Source organism: Solanum dulcamara, chromosome 9 (genome assembly GCF_947179165.1).
Source record: "Solanum dulcamara chromosome 9, daSolDulc1.2, whole genome shotgun sequence".
Classification (NCBI taxonomy): domain Eukaryota; kingdom Viridiplantae; phylum Streptophyta; class Magnoliopsida; order Solanales; family Solanaceae; genus Solanum; species Solanum dulcamara.
Genome location: NC_077245.1, coordinates 70,124,003 through 70,142,783, shown reverse-complemented (window position 1 = coordinate 70,142,783; position 18,781 = coordinate 70,124,003). Strand labels below are relative to the sequence as shown.

The window sequence follows — 18,781 nt, the reverse complement described above, 5'->3', positions numbered from 1 at the left end:
TCTTCATCACCACAAGCTTCTAAATTTGGTATACAAGTGTCATATGCAATAAATGTGAGTTTCTGATTCACTTCAAGTGGAGTGCTGACTGGCTTTGGTCCACTTAGTCCCACTTCTGACATCAATTCTAGAGCATACTTTCTTTGACACATTACTATTTCCTCTTGTGATCTAGCTACCTCAATTCCTAAAAAGAATTTATGTTCTCCAAGGTCTTTTATTTTGAACTTCTGTTGCAGCTCTTCCCTAGCTTGATTTATCATGTTTTGATTGTTTCAAGTAACTAGGAGATCATCCACATAGACTAGGATAATCACTAGTTTCCCTTCTGACTTCTTGGTGAATAGAGAGTATTCATCGTGACTTTGGATAAATCTCATCTGAACCAGCGCATCAATCAATGTTTTATTCCATTGTCTAGATGCTTGCTTTAGCCCATATAATGATTTATCAAGTTTGTAGATCTGCTTAGCCTTTCCCTGTCTAACAAACCCTTCAGAAATATACATATAAATTTTTTCTAGTAGATCACCATTAATAAAAGCATTATGGACATTTAATTAATAGATAAACCACTCATTGGAGTCTCCTAGTGCAACAAGGGACCTAACAATCTCCATTTTAGCAATAAGAGAGAAGGTCTCAGAATAATCTAACCCAGCCTGTTGGTTGTACTCCTTAGCTACTAACCTTGATTTATATCTCTCAACTTCCCTTGAGGCTTTATACTTTACTTTGTATATCCACTTACATTCAATAGATATTTTACCAATAGGAAAATTAACAATGGAGCAGGTGTAGGTGTTGTTATCCTCTAGTTCAGCAATTTCAAGCTACATGGCCGTAATCTAGGCTGGATCTTTAGAGGCCTGTTGAAATGTGGTTGGTTTAGAAATAAAGGAAGATGCAGAAAGAACATGCTTGTAGTTATTAGAGAGATGAGAATAAGTGAGATAGGAGGACAGGGGATAAGTATAAGTATAAGACATAGAGGTATATGGTTTAGGAGTGACAAAATCATATAGCCAAACAGAAGGAATTATGATTCTGGTGGACTTTCTAGGCTCAATATGAGGTTGAGTTTCAGAGTGAGAGGGATGATCCAGCTGAGAATCAGGAGGAGAAGGAGAAGAAGACTGGTGTAATGCAAATAATGGTGCATAATATGAAGGTTGCCTTTAAGGAGGAGGAGGAGAAGGAGGAGGAAAATCAGGACATGATATTGTGGGAGAAACAACATCTAGTACTGGTAGATCTAACAGGAGGGGTGTGCCAATGGTTTTAACATGAAGAAAAGGAAAGATAGAATCTTGGAAAACAACATTTCTGCTAACAAAGAAATATTTTGAATAGAGATCATAGATTTTATACCCCTTCTGAGTTAAGGAATACCCCATGAAGCTTTAGCAGCAAATTTGTTTGAGGGTTTTACATTAGAGGTGTAGCTGAGACAACCAAACACTTTAAGGTGGGATAAAGATGGAGGGTGATGGTATAGTAGTTCAAAATGAGATTTAAATTTTAGAATTTTTGAAGGTGTTCTATTGATTAGATACACAACATTAGTGACACATTCACCTCAAAACTTTAAGGGAATAACAACTTGGAACCTAAGGGACCTTGCTCCACCTATAATGGTTCTGTGTTTTCTTTCTACAACTCCATTCTCCTAGGGAGTGTAGACACAATAACTTTGATGTAGAATGCCAATATTAGACATTAGAGATTTAAATTCAATGCTAAAAAACTCACACCCATTGTCAGTTCTTAAGACTTTGATAGAGTTATCAAACATGTTCTTTATTCTTGTAAGAGAATTTCTTAGTACCACAATGACTTCAGACTTATAATGTACTAGAAACAGCCAAGTGAGCCTAGTGAAATCATCTACAATAGTAACAAAGAACCTCTTATGATTATGAGTGAAATATCTATAAGGACCCCATATATCACAATGTACTAGATCAAATGCAGATTTAGAACTAGAGCAACTGACAGGAAAAAGGTAATTTTGTGTGTTTTTCCAGAGGGAATACAATGCATATATGATCTTCATGTTTCAGATGGATGAGATCTACATTTTTCTTGATAATTTCTACAGGTGCATATCCCAATCTCCTATGCCATAGAGTGCTTGACTCAAAAATTTATTCAACTGTGTTGACACATTTATTTATCTTACACTTGGAACTTTGAATCACATAGTTGTCTTTTAGAATATATAGTCCTTGATCTTCTCTACTAACCCCCTTTCCCATGACAGTGTAGAGATCCTGGAATAAGAAGAAATCAAGAAAGAATGCTACTGAGCATTGTAATTCCCTAGTTAGTTTGGATACTGACAGCAGATTAAATTTAAAATCTGGTATGAACAACATATTTGAAATAGAGGGATTTGTTAGTACTTGGAGCTTTTTTGTGAGTAACTAATACAATACTACCTATAGATAAATACACTCTATTCTTTTCACTCTCAGGGATTTCATGATGATTTTACAGTATTTAAGAATTTGAAGTCATATGATTAGTTGCACCTGAATCCACTATCCAACTAGTGTCAACATTAGTGGTGTTTAGAGCAGTCATATACCTGCATTGGCAACTTGAGTAGGGGATTTCTCTTCATTGCCTCTACTGAGCATAAGAATAATTTGGTAATACTACTCTTGAGTGAAATTATCACGACCCCACCTCGTAGGCCGCAACTGAAGTCCGACCTAGACCCCTGTATACATATCTATCAGCTGTGGTTAAGTCAGATTATAGACACGTAATGCATATAAAACAAGTATAGTCAAACCGGACTACAAACAACACAACGCCATGCATCAGAGTCCTATTGAGCGATAACATTTTTATAAACCTGTAGCCTCTTTCATTTGTATCACTTCATGAAAGAGAACGTAAGCCGATAAGGCTACCATAACATAATAATATATATCATACATCACGTAGATCCAACTGAATCAAATTGACATATACACCCCATATATACTGTCTGCAGACCTCTAAAAACATCAATGACAACATATGGCGGGACAGGGTACCTGCCGTACCCCAGAATAGACAAAATAGTTTTATATATCAGTGGTCAGTACCAAAAGCTAGGCTTTGATACGATGGAGCCTCTTTCAGCTGAGCTGGCGGAATCCCTAGCTGATGGACTCCCAAAACCTGTACCTGTACTCTGTGAATTACAAAAGCATGCATGCTCATATCATACAGTATAGCCGGCCCTTTCAGGGGTTCGATGAATCATATCTGTAAAACCATCATGGCCCTAGTGCCATCACCACCTTATTATAATACATCGTCATATATATACATACGTATCCGGCCCTCTAGTGAGGGGCGGTGGACAATGCAGTAAATTACATGAATCTGATAACCGGCCCGAGACTCGGCGAAGAAGCGTTACAGTATACACAAATAGAGTAGTGAGTAACTATATGCAATTTAAATCAAATTTGAGACTCGACAGAATAAGAAAGTTAAGCTTTTGCCTAAGGACCCGATTAGTGGTGTAGTCATCTCGAGTGTCCTCTAAATGCTATTATGAGTTGTCTCAATTGTAATCTCGGGGACCCTAGACATATATTAACATAGGGCCAAATCGTTTATAGAATCAAAAATACTTAGTATCGTATAGTCTTTAAGACTTGGGGCCTGTACGTTTGGTACCTTTTTAACATATAGAAGTTTCCATGGAAATAGTTCAACTATTATAGGAGTTCGATATTCAGCAGTTAATAAGAGATGCTAAGAATGGAGTTACCCCGAAGCTCATATTATATTTCACTTACAACTACGACATGCCAGAAAAGAAAGAGAATAAGCTCTATATAGTCTATACTTCCCTTCATATGGTCATCGTGTATATTTCATATCCGTCCTATCCTGGGGCTCGGTGAACAACTATGGCATTATGATCTCATTTTCATACCAAGTACTTATCAAAATAAGGAAGAGATAGTTTTCCACACACTACTTTCTAATATGTAGAAGCCTTAATAGGCAATACTCAATTCTTGCCGGAGTTCCAATACTAAGCAGTGGACAGGGATTATGAGGCATACTTGGAGTTCTAGGAATGGAATTATCCCTTAATTTCACATACAATTTACTTGAGGCTAAGACATGCCTAAAAGGAATGAAAAATAACTTTACATACTTACTCCAAAACATGCCAAGGGGAAGCTTCACATACCTGTTATGGATTACTTCTTATCCCGTTCGTCTCGTCGTCCTTTAAACCTAAGTAACATAAAAGCAATACGAGTATTAACAACCCTTGGCTTTCTAGCACCTTAGGCTACACATAAGTATTCATAGAACTCAACCCTTCGCTCGCTTTTTCAACTAGTTCCTTAACTAGTTAAAGAGTTAACGAAAATTGGGCAGCACCTTCTCTATAACTTCAACATCCCTGAGATTTCAAATCAGCCACAGTGTTAACAACCATATCAACAACAACAACCAGCAGTACATATATAATTAATTCACCTCAATATTACAAAATACAACTCCAAACGACTCGCTCGAACTATGGTACCAAAATAGGGTTTTTGGTTTTCGTTTTATAAAACCTTTAATCGTACGAAGCGGGGGTCGTGTGGATGAAACTGGAAGCTAACCCACCTATTTTATGAAACATTTAGACCCTGCAACACACACCACAGAACCAGCAGCAGCCTCCACACACACAATGCCTCATTTCGACTATAATTTAACTACGACAACTTTAATTTCGATTGTTTCTACTGTCGAATATTTCTACGACTTTTTTATACTCCCAGAAGTATACAAGGTATATAATACACTACATAAAACCCCCATAAAGTCCAAATTTAAAGTAGAAGCCTTACCTTAGCCGAAATTGGCTAAAACTAGCCAATATTGCGCCTTAGAATTTCTTCAAACGTGCTGCAATTGAGCGGGCTGTTTGTGTTACTTCTTAAATACCATTATATAACCGTGGAACACTTTAAATAATTAATTCATGGAATGAAAGTCGGGGGCTCACCTTTTGGAGACCAAACTCATAGCCCTCCTTTCCTTGCCTCTAACGTTTTCCTTCAGCTTTCTCTTATCAGTTCCAGGTGTAAAGCTGAAGATATGGTTCCGTAGACATCATAAGGTACATATATACACCCCAACATAGTTGAGAAACACCGTACATAATTAATTCACGGAGGAAAAATTGAAAACTTACCTTAATTTCTCCAAAACATGGCTGCCTTTCTCTTTTTCTCCTTCACATTTTTCTCTCTATGTTCTTGGCTGATTTTTGGATAATAAAAAAGTTAAGAGTCAAAATATACATATATATAGGAGGTGACACATGTCAGCCCCTAAGGGTGACACGTGTCAAGCCGTTATTGGGCCACCTCACCATGCAACCAATGAGGGGCTGCCACGTATCCTTGGTGGGGCCCACCCCCAAGTAGGTGGGTCACATACTTGACCCCAAGCAGGTGGGTCACCTGTTGCCATGTGGCACTTTCCTAGGCTGCCATGTGGCACCTCCTCTTATTGCCATGTGTCATCTTCTCATCTTCCACGTGGGTTCGTAATCTCATCTTATTTTAAGAACTCGTGTAATCCGTGCTACGCAAGCTTGGTATATACTCAAATAGCTCAAGTGTATAAGACTTCTAAATTAGTAGCTTACGTAGGTAAATCGAGTCCTACAACTCATTTCTTGGCCTCCAACTCTTTTCGGATTCTCCTAACTCTATTTCCAACCTTCTGTACTATGGGATACCACATTATCCCCTCCTTACAGTCGTTTGATAGTGTGGTAGATTATACGGCTCACTTTATAACTTCTAAAAAGCTTAAGGGACATTCCAAGTTCAAGAACGTGGGGTGTAACAGAAATACGGAGGGAATTGTGGAGGGGACTAAGTTATGCTGGTATTGGCCTGTGAAGAGCTTCCTTGAATACCTTGTGAAGGTTGATCATAGTTGTTGGGAAGGTCCATGCCATAGTACTGATCATAGTTGTTTGGACGAAGATATAGTGGATGATTGTGATCTATTTTAACTCTGCCATTGCTTCGACTAGTAGCAGAACTGGGAACACCTGCATCATCTATTGCCATTGATGTTTTTCCTTGAACTAAATTTGTTTCTTCTCGCTGAGTTTTGGTTGAATTGAAGCTCTTTGAACGATTGTAACCTTCAAGCAGTGAGGACCTTTGATCATTGCTCTGGTACCATGTTAGCTTCCGTGAGTGAAGCTCTTATCCTAAGTTAATCGAGAGAGATGGAGTTTAGGGAGGAAGAGAGAATCTGAAAAATATCTCATTCATCATTTATTCGTGCTTACATTGTGAGGCTTATATCAAGGATATTTATAGACTTGATTCCTCGACTAATTTAGCCATCTGCACATGGGTAGTTAGTCTAACAACCTAACTAACTTTCTAACAATATTCCAACCACTTGAATTATTCTAACTGCTTGAGTTATCTTTTAACTCATTAGTGGTTACATCAGCTTGCTTCTAGCTTAACAGATAATTTAAATTCATAAGTAAGCTTAGATTATTCATACGATTTTTATAATATTTTTTGAGTTTTAAAGTTCAAACATGCAAAATGTTTTTAGATCAAAGTTTTTAAATTTCTAAAAAATATTTTAATTATTTTAAATAGTTTGAATTACATGATAAGGTAGAAAAGAAGATTAGGAGGTTACGTTCAGTCAAGTATATTGATTTGACAACCAAAGCATAATGTAATCCTATTTCTAAAAAAAGAAATACGAAAAGCTAAATGTGTTTTACTTAATTTGTTTGGGGGGGGGGGGGGGAGGGGGGGAGGACAGAAGTGGTGTAAATACTCTCTTTTGACAAGTACCAGTATCACCTTTCGTTGAATAAGATTGACAATGGATTTTCTTATTTAGCTACATTATTCATCTAGCACTAATTCATGTTTTATCAGTAGTACTATGCATGTACGTGAGAGAATCTACATGGAAAGATACAATTAAATATATAAAAATGTGTTCTCTCTTTAACAATTTAAAGTTTTAAATTATTTTGAGGCTAATATGTTATGAATTAGTACATCCTTCAAAATAACAGAACTCCTTACAAAATGTCAAATAGCTAAGCGGAATTAGTCACGTAATTGCTTCCAATCCTTTCCTTACTATGATTCGTGTCTTGCTATAGTGTTGTAAGAATATCGAATGTAAATGAATTTACTTTTGGTATAAAATAAATGAGCGAAAGTCCGATACAACAACTTGCAAGGGGTTGTGCTTTGCTACTTGCTCATCATTATTAAACTCATTTCATATTGTCAACTTGAAAAAGGTGACCTACATTCAGAAAAGCTTTATCCATTTCTCTAGTAGAAGATAGTACAAGGACCTACTAATAACTCCAACGGTCTGCCCAAGTGGAGGGTATAGCCATAAAAGCAAAAACTCTAAGAAAGAATTGGTTGGGAGACAATGTTTAGGTTTCTTGTTCGATGTGAGTGGGGTAGAGAGAAATGAGTGAGTTGAGTAATGAGTATATGCCTGTTTTTTTCAGGAAAAAGCCCAAATTTTCGGGTGCGTGATTTTTTTTTTTGGAGGGGCAAATTTGTTAGGCGCAAGTTATGTCCTATAAGATATAAGTTCAATTTTAGAACATTATAGTTAAAGAAATTTATATACTTAACTTATCCCTTATAATAACATGTGACTTTCAATTTTTTTTTTTTTTTACTTAGGCATAACTTAGGATTTGGGAAGTTAACTTCTTAAGGAATAAAATTCTAAAATTGAATTTATGCCTTGGAGCATGAGTTTAGTTTTAGAACATTACGTCTTAAAAAAATCATTAATATTAATGGTAAATGCTTTCTTTGCAAATTGAACTGAACTTATTGTCGTAGGGAAAAAATTCTCTAAAAATATTTGCATAATGAAATTAAGTCATAATTAAGGATAATTTGCACAATAAAATTTTATTACATGAGTAGAAGGGACAAAAATTAAAGACCACTGATTTGAGGGGCAAAATTAAAGAACACCAATTTGAGGGGCAAAAATCTAAGACATCCGGAATAAGGGAAATTCGTGCAAAAACTTGAAAGATATTTGGACTGAAATAGACTAAAATGCGGGTCATAGTCTAACCTTCTTAATTCTTATTAAATTTTAATTATTCTTGGGAAAATGGGCAAATATATTCCTCAACTTTGCGATTTAGAATAGATATATCCTTCGTTAAAAAGTGATAAATATATACCCTTGTCATCTAACAATAATGCATATTTACCCTTTTTGTTAACATATCTATATTTATTTAATTGAAAAAACTTATAATACTGAATTTTTTAATTTCAAAAATGTCATGTGACTTTCAAAAATTATCTCACCCCTTTTTTGACATCTCTGGACGCGACCCAAATATAAAAACAAAATAATCTAATTCCTCTTCTACTCAGTCATAAAATGGGTTTGGATTAGATCCGAATAGATAAAAAAAATTAGATTTTTTTAATTGGGTTGGGTTTGGGTGCGTAGAAAAATGGATGAGGTAATATTCTTAAACCAGTGAGATTTTGGAATTTTAAAACCAGTTTTAAGATTATTTTTTTAATTTAGTTTGTTAATAAAAAGGAAAATATACATCATTTATTAGACCGTGAGAGTAAATATGCACCATTTGCTAGACGACAAGGGCATATATACATCACTTTATTTTTAATGAGGGATATATATATATTCTAAATCACAAAGTTGAGAAGTATATTTGCCCATTTGCCCTTTATTCTTTTATAATTTTTAGTACCTAAGAAAACTATTTTTTTTCTTCTATATAACATATCAAATTTTAAAAATATGATTTTGAATATTTTGATAAAATTTCTCATGCATCAGTTTGAGCTACATATATCACCCCGATTTTTTATGAACTAAACTGAACTGAGTTAATAAACGGATTGGTCAATAACCTACCCAAGCTTGGATGAATTAGGTGGGTTATAATATTTTCATAGACTAATTTTACCACTTCTAAATAAAATCACATACTTCATCTGTTTTAATTTTATTTGTCTTAGTTTGATCATTTTGTTTTTCAAAAATCAACTTCCTGAGATTGACTTTTGTGAATTTTTTTTTTGGTTGAAAAAACGACATTCGAAGGCAGGTATTTTGCAATTTTTTTTTAAAGAAATCAATATTTAGCAATTTGTTTTCTTAAAAAATCAACCTTTTGAGGTCGGTATTTTTAAATAATTCTTTTCTTTCAAAAATGCCAAACTTAGGAGGTCATTTTTTTCTGACCAAAATTTTACCTACGTCTGATTTGAGGCTATTTTTTCTTTGGCCAAAATTCGATTTCCTAAGGTTGGTTTTTGACATTTATTTTTAGTAGTGCCACTCTCCAACCTCCACACCCATGCCTCTCATAGTACTTTTTAAAATCATATATAAATATTTTTCATACCGAATACAAAAATAAATAAGAATTCTATTTTGTTTTTCTGATAAATGTATTTTAAGATAAATAAAATGTTCCGAATACAACCTTAATGATGTGAGGATCTTTAAAAAGAAAAACCTCCTTCCAAATTTGATTCAAAACAAATAATATCTTTGAGTTGAGAAACTAACAACAATGCGTCTAACCAACAAGAAATATAAAAAGAAGAAAAACAGTAAAATACTAAGAATAACAACAACAATAGCATGATTAGTCTTGGAAGTTAACTATTGTTCCTTCTTAAGGAAATTGGATATTTTTCTTTCTTAAGCAAGAAAAAAGACATTTTTTTTTGTGAAAAAACAAAAACAAAACTCAAGTGATAACATAATCATCTGGAATATTGAAGGTGTTTGGATCTTCATGATCACGTAGCCATCCAAATTCCTCCAAGAAAGGATTCACCATAGTTTTAAGTGGATAATTATCAATGCAATTTTTCCACACATTTCCATCACCCAAATCTCTTAACACTTCCCACAAACAACTATTACACTTAAACCCTGCTCCAAAGCTAATCATAAGCATTTTGTCACCTTTCTTTAACCTTTTTTTAGCCTCCATATACCCCAAAACATACCAAAGGCTACTTGCTGAAGTGTTACCAAATCTATGCAATGTCATTCTTGCTGGCTCTAAATCATACTCAGTTAAGTTCAAATTTTCACCAACTCCATCAATCACTGCTTTTCCTCCAGTATGTAGACAAATATGATCCACACCTGTTTTGAAATTTATCACTGGCTTATGTCCTCCTTTTGTTGAAGTACCCCAATTCATTTTTTTCAAAAATAACGCGATGGCAAATCGAAGTAGCTCCCTCACTGGAAGGATCAAGGGTGCAATTTGTTTCAAATTATCGACTAGTGCATGTGTTGCGGCCTTTGGTAGTGTTTTATCAAGGTGAAACCCTATGTTACCTTGATCATCCTCCCTTTGTAAACAACTATTATAGGCTTCATCTTTTGCACCATGGTGTGTCCTAACTAGGCACTTCAACTTGAATATGGCTTTGCTTTTCAATGCCAATTTGTTTGTCAATAAAGTCGCGCAACCCCCTGACCTAAACAAACAATTAGAAAGAATCATAGATTTATCGTTCCCTGAGTACCAATTTGGACTCAAGGACTCGGATGTCAGCATAAGTGCAACCTTGTTCTTCTCATTCTTAAAAATACTTTCGACGATATTTATTGATATGAGGCTAGCACTACACCCCATCCCGGTGAGGTTGTACACCTTGATGTCTTCCCTCAACTTATAATAATTGATTATTCGAGCAGTCATCGATGGAATACAAGCTAACATGGATATATTCACCACGAGGACATCGATTTCACTAGGGGAAATTTTGTTCCTCTTCAAGAGCTTGCCAATGCTATCATGGAAAAATTCTTCTATCTCCAAGATAGCATCTTCATACGTAGGACATGCTTCGCGACCATGAAACACCATTCGTGGTGCATACGTTTGTTCACCAATGCCCGAGCTAACGATAGCTTTCAAGAGGAACTTATACTCATTTAGGCCAAGGCGTTTGTTCCTCAATACTATTTCGCCTGAAAATTTTGAGCTAAGCATTCGATCATCGGTTGGTTTGTGACATTCATAGTCCAAAATGTAACAATTTTGGTGTCTCTTTCGATCGATAATCTTCCATACCAAATAGAGTAGGTAAAATAAAGGAAGACCATAGAACAAATTGGAAATGAGTTCCATGAGAAAAGAACAAGGGTGGAAAGACTAAAAGGATAAGGTGTAGTTTTTTTTTTTCTGTTTGTTGATGAGAAATCTAATTTGAAGTCCAAGTATAAGTAGGAGGATCCACGTTGCACATGCATGTGATTACCTTGTGATCTATGTTTCATTTCTGGTCAAGAAGTTATGATACTGATAAGAAAAATACTATGTTCTTGGGGCCATGCAAGGACAAAATGTTATTGTAGCATATGATATTGTCTTCTCCCAAGTCCCACCAACTGTTCCGTGCATGGCTTTTACAATCTTTGTTAAATATTCACATTTCATACACATTAGGTATGTGAAAAAAAGATTAATTTCTATCAACTTTCTAAATTAACGAAGACATCCCCCAAAGTCACTACTCCCTCCTCATATTATAAAAAAAAAAAATAGTTTGAGTTGAGCACGACCCTTAATACATACTAAAATTATTTAATTTAGTGTAGCTAAAATAATGGGGTTGGCGATTTTTAGAAAGAAAAATATGTGGAAATATCTGTTATTCTAACCATGATTAGAACTTTATTTTAGTTAGATCTACACCAATTAATTCTAAGATGCAACACGTGTCTTTCGTCCAAATAAGAAACTGAAAAAAATGAAAAAAAGAGAAAACTAAAATGAGCCACATCTATATGTATAGGGAGGGCTTAATTGATTGTACAGTCAAATCTTATTATAATATTCATTCGTTAGGTCAAAAAGAGAGAGAAGATTGAAAAATATAAGCTCACATTTTCATTATCATAGAGAATGATTAAAATTGGTCTGTTCAATCAACTAAGCTACACTATATACCTTCACTAGGAAAAATATTTAGACTGCCAGTTGTGTGGCAGCTAAGAGGTAGACTAACTAAGTACATCTAATTACAACATTAAGCATTAAGCTATTGACTTCTAACTAACTATTATTACCTCTAACTAATTCTTCCTATTACAAATAATTAGCATACTAGGATTGCAGAAAAATATAGCAAAATAACAAGATAAATAAAGCTTAGTCATACACACAACTTGATATAATTTTTGCAGTAAGCTTGTCAATTTATGCGCTCTATGAAGGAAGAACACCAAGAAGTAATATACAAGATTCTAAGATATCTAAAACGATTACTAGGAAAATGGTGGTTCTCTAAAAAAAATCAGCAAAAAGGGATATTGAAAGCTTCACAGATGCGAATTGGCCAGATTTTACTGCTGATTAATTTTTGATATTGAAAATCTTGTGCATTGGAGGTGTAAAAAAGAGAATGTCATAGCCTGTAGCAGTGTAAAAGATAAGTCACGATATATATATATATATGATGAATGGTGAAATTTGTGAGACAATTTAGCTCAAGATGATAATGGAAGAACCAAAACTAATGAATTGATTCACCAATGATTTTATACTATGACAAGAAGACAACTTTAAGCATTGCTCACAATCCAATTCAACATGATAGAACAAAACACGTTGAAGTGGATAGGACAACAAGTTCACCATCGATGTTTGATGATGACATAGACGGATCATATAGTTCTTTCTCAGTCGGAGATTGAGAAGTTTTCTATTGATCAAGAAATTCCCCAAAAGTGGTGAGGTGCGAGTTGGCCGAATCTGTAGAAAATTCATCACTACTAAAACATAAGGTAGGTAGGACTCATCTAAAATTACATGCCGTGATATGAAAACCTTGGGTGTTTGAGGATGATAACATTTGTATCCCTTGTGAAGCAAACTATATATATCCGATGAATACACAAAGAAAAGTCACTTTTTGATTGAAATTTATGTTTATTCTGTCTTTTGAGGTAGGGAAAACAACGACACCCAAAAACTTTCAAAGTGTTATAATCCAATTTTTGCTCATATATCTTAGAAAAGGGAGATTGCATGCTCAAGGTAGAAATAGACATTCTATTGATCAAAAACACACAAATCATAAACGCTTCAACCCACAAAAATAATGGCAAATTTGCATTAAATAGCAAGGTTAGACAAATTTCAACCACATGTCTGTGCTCCATTTTGTTCGTAATTATGTGGACAGGAAATCTGCCATTTGATTCCATTCCGAGCAAAGTAATTTATGAACTCAAGACTATTGAATTCTCCACCTCCATCACATTGAAAAATCTTAAGTTTCTAGAACACTGTTTTTCTACTCATTGGTGAAAGAAATGAAAATGGCTAGGTAGAAAGTCAGATTTCTTTATTAAATCCATGTAAAATGTGTATAGTCATCCACAAAAAGTGCATAATACTTTATTCATTAAGAAGATGCCACCATGCTGGTCCCCATAAGTCGCTACGTATCTTGATTTGCTATTGGTTCGAGTTCCTTTTTATTCGATAATCGGAAAGATAACTTACAACTTTTACCCATATGACAACTAGTACAAACTGAAAGCTTTTTATTCCAACTTATAACATCAATCATTTTATTACTATACAAAAAATAAGAATTCTAGAGTGTTGGTGTCCCGCCATAGTGTATTTGAATTCGCCTCAATTTTCGTAGCTGTCAAGACTTCATTTAAGTTTCCTTCCAAAGTGTACAAGCCTTGTCTCTCATTCCCCTTGGCCAGGATTATTCCCGTGCTCTTGTCCTTAATAGCAAAACCCTCCTCAGTAAATTTTAGGGAGCATGCATTATCCTTCACAAGTTTACTGACAGAAATAAGATTCTTCTTGAGTTTAGGCACAACATACACATCTTTTAAGTGAAAGTTTATATTTATCTCCTATATGTGAAATCTGTAGGTTATCACCATTGCCTACAATACTAAATTTGTTCCTTTAAATGGAGAAGATTTTCCAAGATTACTTGGAGATTGCACCATGTGATTGGTAGCGCCTGAATCCATGTAAAGGTTATCATCCTTGTAATTACTAATCGTCATTTAAAGCAAGGTGTCTGGAGAACTTCTTGTTGTGATTGATAGGAATAATTCCATTTGTAAAAACAAGAGAGTGTTGTATGATTGTTTCTTCCACAAATCTGACATGGGTTAGATTTAGGACTCCCTTTTTGCTGATTTCCTCCATTTTGAGTTGTATTATATTGCTTCTGATTGTGTGACCTTCCTTCTCTACCCCTTTGTTGTCCTCTTCCACATTAATAATTGCCACCCCCTCGTCTTTGTGAATTTTAGGTCACGAAGGCCATGGTTGAATTAATCAAAGTTGGTGCTTCTTGCTCGTCTCTATCTTCTCTCATTTCGAGTCCCCTAAGAAAATTAACAAATTAATTAAATGAGGGATAAGGAGTCTTAGGACTCATTTGTTTCCATTAAGATTTAGACATCTGAATCTGAATACACATCTGAATATTAAGATGTGGTATCTAGATCTGAGCACTGAATGATTAATACTGTTTGTTTTTAATAGCTGAATGTGCATATGAAATTAAACTTTTTTTACAACAAAATAATAAAAAAATATTAAATAATACTAACATTTATGTACTCATCACACTCACTATTAAACATCAGAATAATATTGGTTATTGGATTATATATAAAGTTATTGGCAACCAAGCTTGTTATTTTTTTTTTAGATAATCATAACGATTCTTCATCTATTTTGGGTAACAATAAATCCATGAGAGGTTTCCAGAGCTATTTTAACCATATTCCATGAGTTTGGCTTCAAACTAGTTCTAAGTTTCTCTTTTAAGGATATTTCTTGAATATAATGTTCTAAAAAAATCTTATCTACCTCCAAATTTTTTCAAATCACTCTTGAATTTTTACTAGATTGTTCCATAGACGAAATATAAAATATAACAAATATAACATATGAACAGATATAACAAAAAATAACTAAACAAAGACAATAAAGATGATTAAAAATATCAAAAAAAAATGAAGAAAACAAATCTTCATATTTAGAATATAGAAGCAAAAAATAATCTAGTTGTAGTATGTTTTCACATGTCTTCTTTTTACTACTCTCTGATTCACATGTATTGGGAGATTAAAAAAATTACTCGCCTAAAATAAGATTCTAATAAAAGGCCTCAAGGATATACATAGATCAACAATAATAATATATCTAGTGTAATCTCACAGATGATTTAATCATTCAAAGTATCAATACAATTAGTGCCTAAATCAAAATTTTAATAAAACACCTCAAGTAGGTACATAGTTCAACGACGATAATGTATCTAGTGTAATCTCACAGGTGAATTTGATAATCAAAAAGTATCAATATAATTAATGGCCTAAGATCAAATTCTAATAAGAAACCTCAAATATTATACATAGCTATTGTTTTTAATCATAACTAGTATTTTTTCACTCAGAAACTTGATAAACATCAATATACCAAAATATTATTGCAATAAAAGTTCTTGACAAACATCAATACACTCCATAAAAATTGTTAATATTAAAAAAATATTTGTAAAGATTATGAAAACTTACCGGTTCAAGAGGAAACAATTGGTGTTTGATTGAGAAAAGAAATGAAGAAAGTTTGTAGCAGTGAGAGCAAAGTTGTGCAAAAAGCAGAGAGGCGAGCGTGCGCACGTTGCGTTATTTTTTTTAATCATAATTAATAAGTCTGAATGTTGTTACGACTCTCCTACAGATCTGATTCGTTCAGATTTTTTTAGATCCATTAAGAGGCTTTTTTTTTAAAAAGAAATAAATGGACTTAATGGGCTAAATCTGAATGGTACAGATTCATACCTAAAAACCAAATGAACTTAATGGGCTGAATCTGAATGATTAAGATTCAGACCTGCATTAAGTGCAAACAAATGAGGCCTTACTTAACATAACAATTCAAAGGGTCTTATATTTGCTTCCAAGAGCTTTAGCAAAATTAATAACTTTTCTATCTTCGTCTAAATGTTTGTGTATAGACATGAGGTTATCACAAATTCCTTTAATTTTTTATATATTCATCAATGGATTTCATTCCCAACTTCACGCTCTGAAGTTGTTGCTTCAATTGAAACTCCTTATCCTTGCTTGCTTGTAGATAAGTATCTTCAAGACAAGTCCATATTTGTTTTGCTGTAGTACATTATTTGATGAGGAACATCTGTCACGTACCAGGAGGGTATCCTAGTTACTGGAAATCAGAAATTATTGTTAGTCGCAAAGTGAACCACTTGGCCTGTTCATACAATCATTCAATCAACACTCTATCAGCGGAAGACTTAACTTATCAAGAAAATAGTTCAACATGGAAATCAAATAGATAACTTAAAGAATAAGGTCAAAGGCCAACAATCTCTCTAATTCAATCAATAAGACTAGTATGGATGAAACTAGCCAAAAGACAATAGCCAATCAGTACATCAACAATCTAGTCTATGAAGCCTCTATCAACTGTCTAAGTGGTGCCAATGACAGGTTCATGGAGACTTTAACCAAAATAAAAGTAAAAGTCTAAACTCTAAAACAAGATGATAAAAGAGTGGTATCCTCCAGAAGTAGGGAGGACTCACTAATCAACTAGAATGTGGTAAAGATCTTCAACGGTGCGTCCGCTGATGATCTCTAAAATCTGTCTCTCCATCATGAATAATATAGGTCCAAATGGATGTCAGTACATGAAATGTATGAGTATGTAATATGGCATGATAAACCATGAATTAAGGTAGAGTAATATTAGTTTAGATATCTCAAATCAGAAAGATGAGAAACCCAATCAGGATGTCATAAGTCTAAAGCAAGAGTAAGGTTTAGATAGAGACCAATTATATCCAAGCGAAGCCAATTAGAGTACTATCAAGACCTATATGAGAGTTTATCTTATACGACAACAATCACTTATGAGACAGTGATCGTACAATAGGATCGTTGCTATTGCCACAACCATCCAATACCTTGCCAGGGTAAAGGATAATTATACCAATCTAGATCTAACAATCAATCAAGTCCTATCTTTTCAGAATAATAAAATAGGAAAATATCCGACTTTAACGGTTTAATCCTCTCTTACGTTTGGCGACGTAGTTATTGAGTTTTAGTTATTACTTACTCTTATCCAATTCGGTGCTCGATACTCCTCCCAAGACTCAATTCTCATAAGACAATTAATCCCAATCAAACTAATCAATAAGTCTCATAGGGAATTTTATCAGTTCATCAGTTCTATCCAATCAATCTTTTCAACCAATCCATCATCCAATCATTCCCAATCATTTAAGAATAGTTGGTACAATCATTTATGACAACATTTAGTTGAGACCATTCAATTGGGTTCAATTATAAAGATATGAAGGACTATCAAGTTTCAGCAAAGACTATCATCATGCTTACATTCCAATCACAGTCATGCATTCACAAGTTCAAGGCTCTAGAATCAATCCTTAGACATATACATCTAGTATTAGTCAAAATACTATTAGGTTTATGAAGTAAATAGTTTATAATCATTTATTCAAAAAACAAGTTCGTAGAAAACTTCAATTACGCCATATTATATAAAATATGTTAAATTTAAGAAAATTCTCAAGAAACACAATCATGGGGACTCAAGTCATTCACAAGTCAACCTATCACAATCATGGGGCACATGGAAGAACAAGATCCATACTTTAGTTTAGCCTTACATACTTGGAACGACGATTATCTACTCAAGAATTGAAGACCTCGCTTGAAATTCAAGAATCCTAGCCCATTCTCCTCTCTGTAGTCCTAGTTTCTTTTGCTTGAATGCGTAAAAAGTCTAAGGAATGGATTTAGAAACTCTTATAAGGTCAAAAATGGCCTATATCGGTCATGGATTAAGTATAGAAAGGGTAAAAAAAAGATCGAAATTTCCCTCTGTGAAACTAAAAAACATATGAAAAAAATACACTTTCAAATGCGATTTATGTACAAAAGTCACGCAAAACATAAAATGCACTTGTCAAATGTGTTTTATGAACAAAGTGAGAAAATGAACTAGGTGGGGGTAGGTCCGCAATGCGGACCTATCGCACACTCTTCTAGTTAGGCTGCTTTTGCCTTAAAAAATTATCTTTTGACTCGGTTGACCTAAAATTCAATTGATACCACTTACCCACACAATTTTTTGTCCTAATCGATATTTCGGCCTCTAATTGGCCGAAAAAGTTAAGGATGGTGTATTGTGTGATCGTTCTTTTATCTAGGATATTTTGGTAATTTTATCGGGTGTAACATTATCTCCCCCTTGGAATCATTTATCCTCGAATAAAGAGCAACTAGAGATGGAAATTTCACAAGGCACGAGCGCAAATTAAGAACTCAGATACTCAAATAATCAACCCATCATTACGCGGACTAAAGAATACTCATCATATACTTCAACTCGGAATGAACATCAACTCTAAGATAGGAAGAAGAAATATTACCATCAATACCATCATTGGAAGGCACGAATACAATACAAGAACTCAAAGACTCAAGCATGTGAATAACTCACTCAATTACTCAAAGTCAAGAAGGCATTATCTTAGAGATATGAATAGGAATATTACCTTCAACATCGTCACTCAAGCAAAAATGAGAGGATGGCTATAATCTTTGAGTTATTCATAATTCAACCTATTACAATCATAGAGCACATGTAAGA

The 18,781-nt window shown here is 34.1% G+C and overlaps 1 protein-coding gene across 1 annotated transcript; it reads right to left on the bottom strand.

Moving 5' to 3' along the window:
* Positions 1-9,555: 9,555 nt before the first annotated feature.
* On the bottom strand, positions 9,556-11,260 carry LOC129903373 (3-ketoacyl-CoA synthase 3-like). The gene has a single exon (XM_055978907.1). It carries the CDS (start codon positions 11,210-11,212, stop codon positions 9,809-9,811), a length of 1,404 nt encoding a protein of 467 aa, XP_055834882.1. The 5' UTR covers positions 11,213-11,260; the 3' UTR covers positions 9,556-9,808.
* Positions 11,261-18,781: the final 7,521 nt, after the last annotated feature.

What these genes read in the sequence shown, in the direction of transcription:
- LOC129903373 (XM_055978907.1), bottom strand. Translation starts at nt 11,212, where the DNA reads ATGGAACTCATTTCCAATTTGTTCTATGGTCTTCCTTTATTTTACCTA.